Here is a 19159-nt window from a genome sequence, read left to right on the forward strand (position 1 = left end):
AAATACCTGAGAAGTGTATTACAAGGGGTTAATTTATTTCAAGTATAATAAGCATTTACAAATTAAAAAAATAGACGACCTGAACTCACGGTTTGCAGAAAAGCAATAAAATGGCTGATAAACATATGAAATCATCAACCTCAGTCATTACTCAACACAGGCCACTTGAAACAATGAGGTACAGCTTTTTAACTGCCAGACTGGCAAAGATGAAACTCTTTGACATCATGCAGTGCTAGTGAAGGTGTAGGGAACATGCGCTCAAACTACTGGTATAAATAGAAATCTATAAAACCTTCCTGGCGGCAATTTGACAGTATTTCATTAAGAAAATATACACACATATTTTGATCCAGCAATTCTACTTCAAGAAATGGATCCCATAGTTATCTTAGTAGCTATGTGCAAATATGCAGGAGGAATAATATATATTGCATCATTGTCTCTAACAGCTAAAAATGAGAAAACCTAAATGTCCATTAATAGCAAAGTGATTAAATTATAATACATCTATAAAATAGGGTCCTAGGCATCCCTTGAGAGAATGAAGTAGAACTCTGACATATTAAAAAATGAACAAGGTATAGAAGATATATATAATAGAATTCCAACAGCATTAAAAATAAAAAAGAAACACAATGTGTGCACATTTGTATGTAATGTATATACTCATACATGTAATCAAACATTCTGGAAGATACATAAACTGGTGAGTGGGACTGGGTGAGGGTAAAGAGAAGGCTGAGACTTTCACTTCTCAATTCATATTTCCCTGCATAGTTTGAATTCTTTTTACCATTATGTACATGTTACTTTTAAAATATAATTTAGAACACTAGCTAAAGATGAATTCATTTTAATCAAAAGAACAAGTCTATACATCATGTAGGGTACCCGCCGTGAAAAAACCCTGAAGGAAACAGTTGGACTACCAGTGACCTGGTTGGTGTCTTTCTGATTTAATACAAGTGGCATTTGAAGGTAGTAATTCATAAGAAATTTGTGCTTTCCCATCAGGATACTAAAAATCAAGGCAGTAAGTGAGGAAATCCATATTCTAGTCTACACTATTAGGGCATTTCTTTAAAAAACAAAATTTGAACAGACATTCTGATACCACCTTTTAACATATCTTAGGGTTTTGAGTATGGGTACGCCTAGCTAGTGAAAACTATTTCACTGTGAAAAACCTCAACAAGCAGTTTAGAATTCCAACCAATTCTTCTAAAAAGCAAAAAAGTACCTCTTATATCCTAATATTGTGAGGGATGGGGGAAATGTATTCATTACAAAAGAGGTCTGGTGATATAAATGTGTGTAATTCGGTGCATTAAAAATTATAGAGTCCAGGGCTTCCCTGGTGGCGCAGTGGTTGGGAGTCTGCCTGCTGACGCAGGGGACGCGGGCTCTTGCCCCGGTCTGGGAAGATCCCACGTAACGTGGAGCGGCTGGGCCCGTGAGCCATGGCCACTGAGCCTGCGCGTCTGGAACCTGTGCTCCGCAGCGGGAGGGGCCACAGCAGTGGGAGGCCCAGGTACCGCAAAAAGAAAAAAAATTATAGAGCCTGAAAGACAAGTCAGCCTGAAGTCTGCAGTATAAATTTTAAGATAAAAATGTAAGCTTTTTTCCAAGTTACATGCTCTGTTTCAACAACGGTTACATGGAAGACTTTCCCGCTGGACTTTGTGTAGGGCTGTCCCCTTGTACTCACCTGTCAGGCTGTCTGGCCGAGGTGGAACCATCCTCTCGTAAATGTCATACTGCTGCTGTCCAAATTGTTCCATGTCATGAACAGTCCTTTGCAGTGAAGGTCCCAGATGCTGCGGTACGGCGGTCATCCCTGAGCGTTTGGGGGATAATGACCCCACCTGGCCTTGGGATGGGGAAGCTACTCGAGTCTGTGCATCCGTCAGGGTCAGTGGGGACCCCACTCTGGTGGTCGTTTGGTACTGAGGGGTTGGCCCGTTGGGACTGGAGGTCTGCCGGGAGGTGACCGACCCAATCCGACGTACAGCTGATGGGGAGGCGGGCCTCTGTGCAGAGTACGGAGAGGCTGCCCGCTGAGCAGGTAATGTGGTGGAGGAATATGCACTGGGGTTCAGTGGTCGGGAGTCGGTCACTGATGGAGAGCCGAATCCACTACCAAGAGAAGTTCTCAGTGACCCCCTTGAAGGAGACACGCCTGTGCTGATAACATAAGAAGGAGACTGTGCTCTAGATGGAACTGAACTAACTCTTCTCATGGCCCGATTGGCTACTGATGGCTGATGAAAGGGGGAGAAAAGAGAATGGTTTATCCAGGGTTGTGTGTCCATTGTCATTACACAAAAAAATGTACATAGCTCACTATAGAATGTGAATTCACTATTTATTTTAGGCATCTAAGTTTCTTTTCCTTTTTTTGCTGTAGAGCTGGATCTTAATTTTTCCTTATTCTGTTTTTCTTGTTCTACTATTTTTTTTTTTGGTGGTGCTTTAATCTCCAACTTTCCCCTTCAGAACACTAAAACCAACCAGTAAGGAGAGATCTAAAGACATTTAATATTCTTTTTTTCTTTTGTCTTTACATTATTTTACCCTCTGCCTACACATTTTCCACAACACATACTATGCTGTATTGCAAGTGTGAAGGGTCACTGGACCAGTGTACTTATTTTGTACCCTGCGAGTCAAAGTTTGGCTAAGTTAACCCATTTGTGTAAAACAAAAACAAAACAAACAAAACAAAACTTTTCCAATATGTTAATCTAGATAAAGCTAGAGCAGTATCTATAACTGCCTTTACAACTGTCTTTATGGGTTGGCCCCATTAACAAAAGGAAGGTTCTTTCAAAGTGGAATAATTGAACGTTTGGATAGGGCCTGTGCTCTCAGCTCTCCTCTGTGAGTGCTGCATTAGTGCGTTAGCCAAATCTATCTTTTCTTTTAGCTTAAGTGTGGCTGCTAGTGATTTCAGCCATTTCTTTCTACCTCCTTTGATTTATAAGCTCTTGTCTTAAGCTGGTGGATCAAAAGAGATGCAAATACAAGTACCCTCAATCTGTTCCAGCAGGAGGTATGCTCAAAATCTCTGCTGAGTTCTGGCCAGCTACAAATGACCAGACTGGGAAATGAAGAACATCTCTGCCAGGGCTATGAATCCATAGACTTTTGCAAACACTGAGTCTCAGATCCCTTTCTTGATGCAGGACAACAATGAAGAAGAATGGTGGCTGGACTGAGGCAGTGGGTTATAAGCTCAGGACCAAGGTTTTTCTGTATCTCCTTAGTGACTACTAGAGTACAGTTGTCATCAACCCCCTTTCACTTTTAGTTGGGGCAATAAAAGAAGAAAAGGGATGAGTCACAGACTTTGTATACTCTTAGATGCCATAAGAAGAAACATGTTTTGTCTCCACGTGTCATAAGCAGTTGGCTGGCTGAAACACCTGCTCTGAGACCACTTGGGTGCTCAAACTCAACAATTCTGGGAAGGCAATAGCCATGGAAAGGAGATGATCTGGGGAGGGAAGGTGACTGAAAATAAACAATAAGGCAAGAAAGAGGGAGTTTAAAAATTAGTAGGCAGGAGAATACACAGTGTGCCTCAGGCTGTCACAACATCATGCCGGCCTCTGCCAACGCAGGCTCGCCCTGCATTCCAATTATAACTACCGTACCTCTCCATCCCCCCGTGTGAGTGAGCGAGAGCCCCCTAATCAGCCGCTGCTTTAACCCCGTCCAATCTGGGCGGGAACAGAAGCCTGAGGGTGACCTACATGCAGAGATGGGACCAAAACCAAAGCTGAAACCCAGGAGCTGTGCGAACAAAGAGGAGAAAGGGAAATTTCTCTGTGCAGCCTCAGGAGCAGTGGATAAAATCCCCACAATCAACTTGAGGTACCCTGCATATGTGGAATACCAGAATAGACAATGCGTCAACCCAAAATTGAGGCGGTGGACTTTGGGTGCAACTGTAGACTTGGGGTTTGCTGTCTGCGACTAACTTGTTTCTGATATTTATGTTTATCTTAGTATAGTTTTTAGTGCTTGTTATCATTCGTGGATTTGTTTATTGGTTTGGTTGCTCTCTTCGTGTTTTTCAAATTGCTTTCTTATTTTTTTAATTTGAATTATTTTCTATTATTTTATTAATTATTATTTTTCTTTATTTTTTTCTCCCTTTTCTTCTGAGCCATGTGGCTGACAGGGTCTTGGTGCTCCGGCCTGGTGTCAGGCCTGAGCCTCTGAGGTGGGAGAGCAAAGTTCATGACCCTGGACCACCAGAGACCTCCTGGCCCCACATAATATCAATCGGCAACAGCTCTCCCAGATATCACAGTCTCAACGTTAAGACCCAGCTCCACCCAACGGAGAGCAAGCACCAGCGCTGGATGCCCCATGCCAAATAACTAGCAAGACAGGAACACAACCCCACCCATTAGCAGAGAGGCTTCATAAAATCATACTAAGTTCACAGACACCCCAAAACACACCACTGGACGTGGCCTGCCCACCAGAAAGACAAGATCCAGCCCCACCCACCAGAACACAGGCACCAGTCCCCTCCACCAGGAAGCCTACACAAGCCACTGAACCAACCTCAACTACTGGGGGCAGACTCCAGAAACAACAAGAACTATGAACCTGCAGCCAGCGAAAAGGTGACCCCAAACACAGTAAGTTAAGCAAAATGAGAAGACAGAGAAATATGCAGGAGATAAATGAGTAAGGTAAAAACCAAACAGACAAAATAAATGAAGAGAAAATAGGGAGTCTACCTGAAAAAGAATTCAGAGTAATGATAGTAAAGATGATCCAAAATTGTGGAAATAGAATGGAGAAAATACAAGAAACGTTTAACAAGGACCTAGAAGAACTAAAGAGCAAATAAACAATGATGAACAACACAATAAATGAAATTAAAAATTCTCTAGAAGGAATTGATAGCAGAATAACTGAGGCAGAAGAACGGATAAGTGACCTGGAAGATAAAATAGTGGAAATAACTGCTGCAGAGCAGAATAAAGAAAAAAGAATTGAGGACAGTCACAGAGATGTCTGGGACAATATTAAACACATCAACATTCTAATTATATGGGTCTCAGAAGAAGAAGAGAAAAAGAAAGGGCCTGAGAAAATATTTGAAGAGCTTATAGTTGAAAACTTCCCTAACATGGGAAAGGAAATAGTCAATCAAGTCCAGGAAGCGCAGGGAGTGCCACAAAAGACAAACCCAAGGAGAAACACACCGAGACACATAATAATCAAACTATCAAAAATTAAATGCAAAGAAAAGATATTAAAAGCAGCAGGGGAAAAGCAACAAATAACATACAAAGGAATCCCCGTAAGATTAACAGCTGATCTTTCAGTAGAAACTCTGCAAGCCAGAAGGGAGTGGCAGGACATATTGAAAGTGATGAAAGGGAAAAACCTACAACCAAGATTACTCTACCCAGCAATGAACTCATTCAGATTTGACAGAGAAATGAAAACCTTTACAGACAAGCAAAAGCTAAGAGAATTCAGCACCACCAAACCAGCTTTACAACAAATGCTAAAGGAGCTTCTCTAGACAGGAGACATAAGAGAAGGAAAAGACCTACAAGAGCAAACCCAAAACAATTTAAAAATGGTAATGGGAACATACATATTGATAATTACCTTAAATGTAAATGGATTAAATGCTCCAAACAAAAGACACAGATTGGCTGAATGGATACAAAAACAAGACCCATATATATGCTGTCTACAAGACACCCACTTCAGATCTAGGGACTCATACAGACTGAAAGTGAGGGGATGGAAAAAGATATTCCATGCAAATGGAAATCAAAAGAAAGCTGGAGTAGCAATTCTCATATCAGACAAAATAGACTTTAAAATAAAGATTATTACAAGAGACAAAGAAGGACACTACATAATGATCAAGGGATCAATCCAAGAAAAAGATATAACAATTGTAAATATTTATGCACCCAACATAGGAGCACCTCAATATATAAAGCAAATGCTAACAGCCATAAAAGGGGAAATTGACAGTAACACATTCATAGTAGGGGACTTTAACACCCCACTTTCACCAGTGGACAGAACATCCAAAATGAAATTAAATAAGGAAACACAAGCGTTAAATGACACATTAAACAAGATGGACTTAATTGATACTTATAGGACATTCCGTCCAAAAACAATAGAATACGCTTTCTTCTCAAGTGCTCATGGAACATTCTCCAGGATAGATCATATCTCGGGTCACACATCAGGCCTTGGTAAATTTAAGAAAATTGAAATCATATTAAGTATCTTTTCTGATCACAATGCTATGAGACTAGATATCAATCACAGGAAAAAAACTGTAAAAAATACAGACACATGGAGGCTAAACACTATGCTATTAAATAACCAAGAGATCACTAAAGAAATCAAAGAGGAAATCAAAAGATATCTAGAGACAAATGACAATGAAAACACGGCAACCCAAAACCTATGGGATGAAGCAAATGCATTTCTAAGAGGGAAGTTTATAGCAATACAATCCTACCTCAAGAAACAAGAAAAATCTCAAATAAACAGCTTAACCTTACACCTAAGCAATTAGAGAAAGAAGAAGAACAACAAAAAAACCCCCCCAAAGTTAGCAGAATGAAAGAAATCATAAAGATCAGATCAAAAATAAATGAAAAAGAAATGAAGGACACAATAGCAAATATCAATAAAACTAAAAGCTGGTTCTTTGAAAAGATAGACAAAATTGATAAACCATTAGCCAGACTCATCAAGAAAAAAAGGGAGAAGTCTCAACTCAACGGAATTAGAAATGAAAAAGGAGAAGTAACAACTGACACTGCAGAAATACAAAGGATCATGAGAGATTACTATAAGCAACTATGTGCCAATAAAATGGACAACCTGGAAGAAATGGACAAATTCTTAGAAAAGCACAACCTTCCGAGACTGAACCAGGAAGAAATAGAAATATAAACAGACCCATCACAAGCACTGAAATTGAAACTGTGATTAAAAATCTTCCAACAAACAAAAGCCCAGGACCAGATGGCTTCACAGGTGAATGCTACCAAACATTTAGAGAAGAGCTAGCACCTATCCTTCTCAAACTCTGCCAAAATAGCAGAGGGAGGAATACTCCCAAACTCATTTTACAAGGCCATCATCACCCTGATACCAAAACCAGACAAAGACGTCCCAAAAAAAGAAAACTACAGACCAATATCACTGATGAACCTAGATGCAAAAATCCTCAACAAAAATACTAACAAACAGAATCCAACAGCACATTAAAAGGATCATACACCATGATCAAGTGGCGTTTATCCCAGGAATGCAAGGATTCTTCAATATACGCAAATCAATCAATGTGATACACCATATTAACAAACTGAAGGATAAAAATCATATGATCATCTCAATAGACGCTGAAAAAGCTTTTGACAAAATTCAACACCCATTTATGATAAAAACTCTCCAGAAAGTAGGCATAGAAGGAACTTACCTCAACAAATAAAGGCCATATATGACAAACCCACATCGTCCTCAGTGGTGAAAAAGCCAACATCGTCCTCAGTGGTGAAAAACTGAAACCATTTCCTCTAAAATCAGGAACAAGACAAGGATGCCACGCTCACAAATATTATTCAACATAGTTTTGGAAGTTTTAGCCACAGTAATCAGAGAAGAAAAAGAAATAAAAGGAATCCAAATCGGAAAAGAAGAAGTAAAGCTGTCACTGTTTGCAGATGACATGATACTATACATAGAGAATCCTAAAGATGCTACTAGAAAACTGCTAGAGCTAATCAATGAATGTGGTAAAGTAGCAGGATACAAAATTAATGTACAGAAATCTCATGCATTCCTATACACCAATGATGAAAAATCTGAAAGAGAAATTAAGGAAACACTCCCATTTACCTCTGCAATGAAAAGAATAAAACACCTAGGAATAAACATACCTAAGGAGACAAAAGATTGCAGGCAATCGGCGGTGTTTGCGGAGGCTGGCGTTTAGGGTGTCTGTGCTAGTTGCTGCTTTTGGTGCAAAAAATGCCTGGTTTGGCGGCCACAAGCCCTGCCCCATCTGAGTCGCAGGAGAAGAAGCCTCTGCAGCCCTGCTGTGCCTGCCCAGAGACCAAGAAGGTGTGCGATGCGTGATTGAGAAAGGACAAGAGAACTGTGGACACCTAATTGAGGCCCACAAGGAATGCAAAAGTTTTCTGTATGCAGAAAACTATAAGACACTGATGAAAGAAATTAAGGATGATACAAACAGATGGAGAGATATACCATGTTCTTGGATTGGAAGAATCAACATTATGAAAATGACTATACTACCCAAGGCAATCTACAGATTCAACGTGATCCCTATCAAACTACCAATGGCATTTTTCACAGAACTAGAACAAAAAATTCACAATTTGTATGGAAACACAAAAGACCCCAAGTAGCCAAAGCACTCTTGAGAAAGAAAAACGGAGCTAGAGGAATCAGGCTACCTGACTTCAGTCTATAATACAGAGCAACAGTAACCAAGACAGTATGGTACTGGCCCCAAAACAGAAAATATAGATCAATGGAACAGGATAGAAAGCCCAGAGATAAACCCATGCACATATGGTCACCTTATCTTTGATAAAGGAGGCAAGAATATAAAATGGAGAAAAGAATTCTCTTCAATAAGTGGTGCTGGGAAAACTGGAAAGCTACATGTAAAAGAATGAAATTAGCACCCTCCCTAACACCGTATACAAAAATAAACTCAAAATGGATTAAAGACCTAAATGTAAGGCCAGACATTATAAAACTCTTAGAGGAAAACATAGGCAGCAGACTCTTTGACATAAATCACAGCAAGATCCTTTTTGACCCACCTCCTAGAGAAATGGAAATAAAAACAAAAATAAACAAATGGGACCTAATGAAACTTCACAGCTTTTGCACAGCAAAGGAAACCATAAACAAGACAAAAAGACAACCCTCAGAATGGTAGAAAATATTTGCAAATAAAGCAACTGACAAAGGATTGATCACCAAAATATATAAGCAGCTCATGCAGCTCAATATCAAAAATACAAACAACCCAATCCAAAAATGGGCAGAAGACCTAAATAGACATTTCTCCAAAGAAGATATACAGATAGCCAACAAACACATGAAAGGATGCTCAATATCACTAATCATTAGAGAAATGCAAATCAAAACTACAATGAAGTATCACCTCACATCGGTCAGAATGGCCATCATCAAAAATCTATAAGCAATAAATGCTGGAGAGGGTGTGGAGAAAAGGGAACCCTCCTGCACTGTTGGTGGGAATGTAAATTGATACAGCCACTATGGAGAACAGTATGGAAGTTCCTTAAAAAACTAAAAATAGAACTACCATACCATACCATATACCAGCAATCCCACTACTGGGCATGTACCCTGAGAAAACCATAATTCAAAAAGAGACATGTACCACAATGTTCATTGCAGCACTATTTACAATGGCCAGGACATGGAAGCAACCTAATTGTCCATTGACAGATGAATGGATAAAGAAGATGTGGCACATATATACATGGGAATATTACTCATCCATATAAAGAAATGAAATTGCGTTACTTGTAGTGAGATGGAGGGACCTAGAGTCTGTCATAGAGAGTGAAGTAAGTCAGAAAGAGAAAAACAAATACTGTATGCTAACACATATACATGGAATCTAAAAAAAAAAAAAAAAAAAAAAAAGGTTCTAATGAACCTAGGGGCAGGACAGGAATAAAGACACAGAAGTAGAGAATGGACTTGAAGACACAGTGAGGGGGAAGGGTAAGCTGGGATGAAGTGAGAGAGTAGCATTGACATATATACACTATCAAATGTAAAACAGATAGCTAATAGGAAGCAGCCACGTTGCACAGGGAGATCAACTTGGTGCTTTGTGACCACCTGGAAGGGTGAAACAGGGAGGGTGGGAGGGAGATGCAAGAGGGAGGGGATATGGGGATATACGTATACATATAGCTGATTCACTTTGTTACACAGCAGAGACTAACACAACATTGTGAAGCAATTATACTCCAAAAAAGATGTTAAAAAACACAACAAAACAAAAAAATTAGTAGGCAGTTGGAAAATTAAAATCTGTACTTGGGGTTTACTAATAGTGCTAAAGATAATTTAAAAAATCCCACACATAAGCTGTTTACTATCAAAATGGGATGACACTTGGCCCAGATATCTAGAAATTGTGTTCCCCAGAATACATGCAAGTTCAGTTTTAAAGATGGTCTTGCAATCTCCAGGAACAAACTTAACTTACCGTAAGTTAAAAAATAAATAAATTAATTAAAAAGGTCTCATAGCCACTCTTAGGGGCAAAATAGACAATCTGTGTAACTAATTATTATTCGTAAGTGTGACTTCAGACCTGCCAACATAGAAATTCACCTAAGCAGATGAACTCCTGTAAGCATTTAGTCCAAAGTTTCCCAGAGTGTTTCATCAGAGCATCCCTAACAGCAGAGGAGTAAATGTACCATCTGAGGAATGGAGCTGGTGGAGAGGGGTCTGCAGCTGGAAGTAGTTTGCTATGGGCACAAGATTTCCTGTCTTACCTTAAAATTCATGCACCATATTTGTGTTTGTTTTAATACAGAAATGTTTCTTTTCTTTCTTTCTTTTTTTTTTTTTTGTGGTACACAGGCCTCTCACTGTTGTGGCCTCTCCCGTTGCGTACCACAGGCTCCGGACGCGCAGGCCCAGCGGCCATGGCTCACGGGCCTAGCTGCTCCGCGGCATGTGGGATCCTCCCGGACCAGGGCACGAACCCGTGTTCCCTGCATGAGCAGGCGGACTCTCAACCACTGCGCCACCAGGGAAGCCCCAGAAATGTCTCTTAATACTTAAAAGTTTCCCTTAAATTGCTGAGCCAAAGTCGTTTTGTGTTTCTCCTTTGGCATTGCGAATGTTGGCCCGCTGCTGTGTGTACCTTCAGGGCTTCCTGTATCGCATTAAGAGAAGCTTAGGGTTCGCCTGACTTCTTTGATCATCTTGCCATTTTTCAGCTCCAGAGAAATCACGGGGGTACTTGGACAGAGAGATCCTCACTACTTATTGCCACTCGGGACTCCTATTACTTTTATTAATTCTGGCATATGCTGGTGGACTGAGGTGAATAAAGTGGCAGTGAGTGAGGAGTTAAGGAGTTTTTATAAATACATATGCATTATTATTTTTGACTATCAAGTAAGAAAACCTTAACAGAATAGTTATGCTTCTATATAGTAGCTCCCTATAGGCAGGAATAACTATATTCTAGCAAAGCAAAAGAATACGTTTTCAGAGAACAATTCCAATGATGAAGGCAAAAACTTTGGTTAGAATGGGCCAGGCCCATTTTGTGCAGGTGTGGGAATAGTGCTTTGCCCTCTAGAACTCTTTACAGCATATTTTAGCTCTAGTATTTTTAGGAACTCATAACCCCTCAGGGACTAGAACATTCCACCCAATCCTCTCACACTCTCTGTGGACTATTCCTCTCATGCCAAACTTGCTTACTCTCCAACGTCTAGAATTTATCAGAATTCATTAATAGGAACTAATGCAGTTTTAGATTTCAAGCGTAAAATTTCATTAACATCATGGACTCATAGTGTAAAATGAGTCAAGGATCGAGATGTATTTGGCTTACCTGAACCAGTGTTTGTCCTTCAGCTCTTGAATTCCTCACCAGGTGGTTATTAGTTGATCCTATGAATGAATGTTGTGGCCTATTATCTGCCTTACTCAAGTTCTGGCTGTTGTGGAAACTCCCTGCTTCCTGGTATCCACTGTCGGAATAAGAATTCATTTGTGTTGAACTTCTTGAGTTACCCAATGATCCTGAAGGAATGAAACCAGCAGAATATATCTTCATTTTACACTTCTGATGCTCATTTTCAAAATGGAAGTATTAAAAGCAAATCTAATACTTAGAAGATAATACAACAGACCCTCACTTTCATGGAGAGACGTCTGTTCTGGTGAGTAGAGGGTTCCTTGCTCTGGCTCTGTCCTGATGAGATAGTTATTGGGATGGACAGCGTCCGAAGCTCTAGGTTTGTTTACACCAGTATTTGGCACATCTGGAAGAAGATAAGTTTAATCAGCTAAACTCAACGAAAATAATACATAAAAACTTGCTAAAAAAAGCGTTCAGGTATTTGTCAGTAATGTCTTATAATCTTAATACAAGACTATTAACTCAAGACTTCATACAAGTTAATACAAGACTTTTTCACCTTAAACTGCACAGTCATTTTGACTCTTTTCTATATGAAAGTGTTCCATATACTCAGTTTATTAATATATTTTGCTAAATTTCATGAATGTTTCTCATCCTGATTACCAGCCACAAATTAACTTACATACTACATTAAATTAAAATCTGAAAACTGACCTTGTTACCCCTTGGAAAACTCACCTCTCAGGGTGAGTTCCTCCAAGAGGATTAACAGATGGAGTGAGAAGGGTGACTATGTAAAAAAAGATCCTCCATATCTCAAACTGTTGAAATGAAAACTTGCATGATATTCACATTATTGAGCTTGGTGATGAAACCTCTGAAGGTAAGGCTAGCTTTTTATGTCACATTTCATATCATCTAAAATCAAAGGAACTCTGTGCAGAGTTTTCAGAATTGCCAACAATGGAAATTTAAATTTCTTATCCATTTGCTTATTTTATTCTTATAGTCTTTACAAAATGAATATAGACAAATCTAACCTCATTATTGTTTTCTTTACTCAAATCTGTCTCGCCCATTATCTTGTTTTATTTTCAACTGTATCATTTTGCCATCTTGAACTTAAAAAACAAAACAAAACAACTTATCTTCTTCCCGATTCCAACCTCTTTTTTATGCTGTAAATTTAGGTGGTGTAGCTTTTACTGCCTTTTCCCAGTTCTAATCAAATATGTTCTCTTTCCTCTAGGTTCTTCAAAATATATTTGCCCATATTCTGATTATATTCATGACAAGTCTTTCTTTCCTCAAGTTTAACCCTCATGTTGCTAACAAACATTTTTTTCAGGAATGCCACTTCACTCTCACTTTACAGATTTAAATCGAATCGGTATCACATTCTGAGTTTAACACACAATCCTAAGGATTGAAATTAGTCTTTCCTTTCTGACTTTCTTTCTTTAACTATTTATTAAGGCCCTACTATATGCCAGGCTCTAAGCATGCAGCTGAGAAAAGATACAGTGTTTGTGTGTCACCGTGCATGCACATGTTTGTGTTACTGTCGGGGGAAAGGAGCTTAGGAAAAATTTCCTAAAGGAAGTAATATCTAAGCAGTATCCACTTACCACAGGAGGCCAGTTTGCCCTTTCTTTATAGCACTTATCACCATCTCTCTCCACTAGACTATAAGCTCAAAGCAGGCAGGGACTTTTGTCTGCTTTGTTTACTGTTGTATCCTCAGTGCCTAGGATAGGTGCATAGCACTCAGTAGGTGCTCAGTAAATATTTATTGAACAAACAAATTCCCAGTAAGAATAGCAGCTTCTCTTTATTGAGCACTGATTCATGCCTGGCATTGTGCTGTGGGCTTTACTTTATTGTGTTCAATAAGGTTTGTCTATGAAAAGCAAAGTAAAACTTTTAGGCATTGCTGATCAAGCTAGTTTGGAAAGTGAATATAGGGTTTACAGGAGAACTGGGATGCCACAATTCTAAACCTTTAACTTGATGTCAGATTCAAGCCAAGGTTTTGTTTCCTAGCCTCCAGAAAGATTTGCTGACACTCTTAATATAGGTTTTTGATGAACCTGTCTCTAGGTTTATCATTTGACATTACACTTCTAGGTAGCAGAACTCTGTGATAGTTCTGAATTCTTTTTTTGTTTTTTGCGGTACGCGGGCCTCTCACTGTTGTGGCCTCTCCCGTTGCGGAGCACAGGCTCCGGCCGCGCAGGCTCAGCGGCCATGGCCCACGGGCCCAGCCGCTCCGTGGCATGTGGGATCTTCCCGGACCGGGGCACGAACCCATGTCCCCTGCATCGGCAGGCAGACTCTCAACCACTGCGCCACCAGGGAAGCCCTGAATTCTTAAGTTTGGAATTTCAATACAGATTTCAGATTGTATGTGGATTCCCTGGTACACACGGAAACATGATCTAAGTCTGTATCAGGCTGATAACAGTGGAGAGTAATCTGCTTCATTTGTAAGTCTTCTGTCTTTCCACAGTTCTAAACACTCTTACACAGCAATTCTTGAAGGAGTTTTATTAGGGACTAAGTAAAATACATAGTTTGCTAGGTTATAAGAGTTTTACAGGGAATGGAATGCCTCAGAGAAGCTAAACAAGAGAGGACCTGAGATCAGAGCTAGGTAGTAATCCACCTTTATTTCATCCAGGAACGGAACACTGGAAAATCACAAAGGAAATGGCAACAGACTATAGACATGGAAGCACCAATCTGGCAGTTTCAAGCACTGGCATAATGGAAAAGTGTGCCACTTTTAAAAAGAAAAAGACGTTTAGATAGCTCCTAGCTTCAGCTTTAGTACAAGATAAAACCTGGGATACCATTACATCAAAGCTCTTGGCTTGGAAACACTAGGTGGCATGCAGTGTCAGAATCTGAAAAATTATCACCATGGAAACCAAAACCATTAGAGTTCTGTGTATGTCTCTCTCTTTTTAACCATTAGGAGATATTATTTAAATAAGAAAAGAAAAAGAGACACGCTAAAAATCTGTACTTCAGCAATTTTGTCTCTTTATCCAATGGAACATTTTCTCACAAACCAGGTGACAAGCAATTGTGCTCATTTACACTCTTTTCTAAGAGAAGCTATTTAAAATAATCTTGATGGGATCAAGATGGCAGAGTAGGAGGATCCTGAGCTCACTTCCTCCTACGGATACACAAAACTGCAACTACGGATAGAACAACCATGTCTGAGAATGGCCTGAAGACTAGCAGAACAGATTTTCTACAACTGAGGATATAAAGAAAAGTCCACATTGAGATGGGTAGGAGGGGGAGATACACGGTCTAGTCAGAACGCACACACTTAGTGCAGCAACCCACAAACGGGAGAGATATTACAACCGTGGAGGACCCCTGAGGAGCGAGGGACCCAAGTCCCATGTCACGCTCCCCACACCAGGGGAGCTGCACAAGGAAGACAAGCCCCCATAACGTCTGGCTTTGAAAACCAGCAAGGCTTAAGTCTGGAAGAGCCAGAGGGCTGTGGGAAACCAAGACTGCCCATAAAGAGCTCACACACAAACTCACCTGTTCCAGGTACCAGGGCAGAAGCAACAGCCTGGAAAGCATCGAGGTCATATGAGAAGGAGATTCACTGACTATTTGGGGGTATGTGCCAGACGGCAGGTATCTGGTGGAACTTCCTTTGGGAATGGAAACACTGTCAGATGCCATTATGTTTCTTTTCACTTTCCTTCCCCCTGGCTGACCTGTTGCTGGCAGCTGCCATTTCTGTTTCTCTTTTCTCAACCTAACTAACACTGTGCACCCTCCCCAGGTGTTCCCGAGGACCAGCCCTGCACAACCCACCTGCCCCAGCGGGCCCCTTTAAAGTGTTTCTCACTCTGCCCCAGCCAGTGGGTAGTCCCAGCCAGCACTGGCACCCCTCCAAAGTGGCTCTCACTCCAGGGAGCTAGCTCAGCATATCAGCATGTCTGCAACAGTTCCGGCTGGCCTTGCAGCCAGTTGAGCTGGGGACCAGCCCCACACATCAGTGTGCCTGCAGCAGTTGAGGAAAAACCTATCAGCTGGCTGGACCAAGGGGGTGAGCCCAGCCTACCAGAGTGCCTGTAGCAATAGTGGTCTAACCACAACAAGAGGGCACACACAGGGGTAGCCCTGGATATCCTGGCTCTTGTGACCAGGAGGAATTGTGATACTGTACCTCACAGGGGACTTTCTATATAAGACCACCTTTTCAGGACCAGGAGAAATAGATGATATGCCTAATGCATAGAAACAAACACAGAGAGTTAGACAAATGAGAAGACAAAGGAACAGCTTCCAAATGAAAAAAACAAGACAGAAACTCAGAAAAAGAACTAAACAAAATGGAGATAAACAATTTACCAGGTAGAGTTCAAAATAATGGTCATAAAGATGCTCACCAAACTAGGATGAAGAATGGATGAACTCAGGGAGAACTTCAAAAAAGAGAGGGAAAATATAAAAAAGAACTAATCAGAATTGAAGAATAAAATAACTGAAGTAAAAAACACACTAGAGGAAATCAACAGCAGATTAGAGGATGCAGAATAACATATCAGTGATATGGAAGACAGGATGGTGAAAATCACTTAGTAAGAAGAGCAAAAAGGAAAAAGAATTTAAAAAATGAGGATAGTTTAAGGGACTACTGCAACAACATCAACTATCTAACATTCACATTACAGGGTCTGTAGAAGGAGAAGAGAGAGAGAAAAGGACAGAAAATCCATCTGAAGAAACAATGGCTGAAACTCCCCTAACCTGGGGAAGAAAACAGATATCCAGGTGCAGGAAGCACCAAGTCCCAAATAAGATGAACTCAAAGAGATACACACCAAGACATAATTAAATGGCAATAGTTAAAGATAAAGAGAGAAAAACAAAAAGTCACATACAAGGGTTAATATGCCATAAGGCAATTGGCTGATTTTTCAGCAGAAACTTTACAGGCCATAAAGGAGTGGCATGATATAGTCAAAGTAACGAAAGGAAAAACTTACGACCAAGAATACCCTACCCAGCAAGATTATCATTCAGAATTGAGAGATAAAGAGTTTTCCAAACAAGTAAAAGCTAAAGAAGTTCATCATCGCTAAACTGGTCTTAAAAAAATGTTAAAAGGACTTTTTTAAATGGAAAAGAAAAGGCTATAACTAGAAACAAACAAACAAATGAACAAGATGAAAGAAAAAAATAGCACGGGTAAAGGGAAACATTTAGTAAAAGTAGTGGATCGACCACCTAAAAGGTCAGTATGAAGGTTAAAGGACAAAAGTAGTAAAATCATCTATATCTAAAAGAATGAGTTAAGTGATACACAAAATAAAAATAAAATATGACCTCAAAAACATAAAATGTTCAGGGAGGGGAGTAAAAAGAGTAGTGCTTTTAGAAAGTGCACAAACTTAAGTGACCATCAACTTAAAATAGACTGCTATATTCATAGGCTGTTATATATAAAACTCATGGGAACCACAAACCGAAAACCTGTAACAGATACACAAAAAATAAAGAGAAAGAAATATAAACATTACACTAAAGAAAGCCATCAAATCACAAGGGAAGAGAACAAGAGAAGAAGGAAGGAACATAGAAGAAGTATAAAAAACAATTACCAGAAAACAATTAACAAAATGGCCATGGGGTTTCCCTGGTGGCGCAGTGGTTGAGAGTCCACCTGCCAATGCAGGGGACACGGGTTCGTGCCCCGGTCCGGGAGGATCCCACATGCCGCGGAGCGGCTGGGCCCCTGAGCCATGGTCCCTGAGCCTGCGCATCTGGAGCCACCGCTCCGCAGCGGGAGAGGCCACAACGGTGAGAGGCCCGCAAACCGCAAAAAAAAAAAAAAAAAAAGGCCATAAGTATGTTCCTATCAATAATTACTTTTAATGGAAGTAGACAACATGCTCCAGTCAAAAGACATAGGGTGGCGCAGAATGGATTAAAAAAACAAGACCCATATATATGCTGCCTACAAGAGACTCACTTCAGATCCAAACACACAAATGAAGGGATGGAAAAAGATGTTCCATGCAAACAGAAATGAAAAGAAAGCTGGGGTAGCAATACTTCTATCAGGCAAAATAAAATTTAAAATACAGACTGTGACAAGAGACAAAGAAGGGCATTACATAATGATAATGGGATCAATCCAACAAAAGGACATAACTTGTAAACAGCTATGCACCCAAAACAGGAGCACCTAAATACATAAAGAGAAATACTGACAGCAATACGATAATAGGGGACTTTAACACCCCACTTACATCAATGGACAGATCAACCAGACAGTCAATAAGGGAACATTGACTTTAAACAACACATCAGACCAAATAGACTTAATGTATGTGTGTGTGTATATATATATATATATACACACACACACACACACACACACACAATACACATTCTTTTCTAAGGCACATGGAACATTCTCCAGGATGGATCACATGTTAGGCCACAAAACAAGTCTCGATAAATTTATGAAGACTGAAATCACATCAAGTGTGTTTTCTGACCATAATAGTATGAAACTAGAAATCAATAACGAGAAGAAAACTGGCAAAACCACAAACACCTGAAGGCTAAACAACATGCAACTAAACAACCAATGGGTCAATGAAGGAATCAAAGAAGAAATAAAAAAATACTTTGAGACAAAGTGGAAACACAATATTTCAAAATCTACGGGACTAAGCAAAATCAGTTTTAAGAGGGAAGTTTATAGTGATACAGGACTACCTCAGGAAACAAGAAAATTCTGAAATAAATAATCTAACCTTACACCTAAAGGAACTGGAAAAAGAACAAAGCCCAAAGTTAGCAGAAAGAAGGAAGTAATAAAGATTGGAGCAGAAATAACTAAAATAGAGACTAAAAAAACAATAGAAAAGATCAATGAAACTAAAAGCTGGTTCTCTGAAAAGATAAAATTGATAAACCTTTGGCTACACTCATCAAGAAAAACAGAGAGGGGACTCAAATAAATAAAATCAGAAATGAAGCAGGAGAAGTTACAACTGACACCACACAGAGGATTTTAAGAGATTACTTCAAACAATTACACGCCAACAAATCAGATAACCTAGAAGAAATGGATCAATTCCTAGAAACACAAAATCTTTCAAGACTGAATCAGGAAGAAACAGAAAATCTGAGCAGACTGATTGCTAGTAATGAAATTAAATCAGTAATAAAAAAAAACTCCCAACAGACAAAAGCCCAGGCCCAGACTGGTTTCACAGGTGAATTCTACCAAACAAACAAATAAAAGAAAAGTTAAGACCTATCCTTCTCAAACAAATCCAAAAAACCCCATGCTTATATGGTCAATTAATTTACTACAAAGAAGCCAAGAATATGCAATGGGGAAAGGCAGTCACTTCAATAAATGGTGTTAGGAAAACTGGATAACTACATGCAAAA

General features: G+C 39.7%; 1 protein-coding gene across 15 annotated transcripts in view; it reads right to left on the reverse strand.

Annotated features, from left to right (window-relative positions):
* The window catches only part of PKP4 (plakophilin 4), a 250469-nt gene that overhangs the window by 52379 nt on the left and 178931 nt on the right, over nt 1–19159 (reverse strand). For 12 of the 15 annotated variants that reach the window (XM_030852714.2, XM_030852713.2, XM_060302418.1 and 9 more), the window contains 3 exons: nt 11976–12107; nt 11675–11865; nt 1712–2264 (listed from right to left, as the gene is read on the reverse strand). In XM_030852714.2, coding sequence (XP_030708574.1) covers nt 1712–2264; nt 11675–11865; nt 11976–12107 — 876 coding nt within the window. The remainder of the gene's footprint in view (nt 1–1711; nt 2265–11674; nt 11866–11975; nt 12108–19159) is intronic. The other 3 variants (XM_060302413.1, XM_070045980.1, XM_060302411.2) reach the window with 1 other exon arrangement.

The sequence above is a fragment of the Globicephala melas genome, chromosome 7, assembly GCF_963455315.2.
Source record: "Globicephala melas chromosome 7, mGloMel1.2, whole genome shotgun sequence".
NCBI classification, from domain to species: Eukaryota; Metazoa; Chordata; class Mammalia; order Artiodactyla; family Delphinidae; genus Globicephala; species Globicephala melas.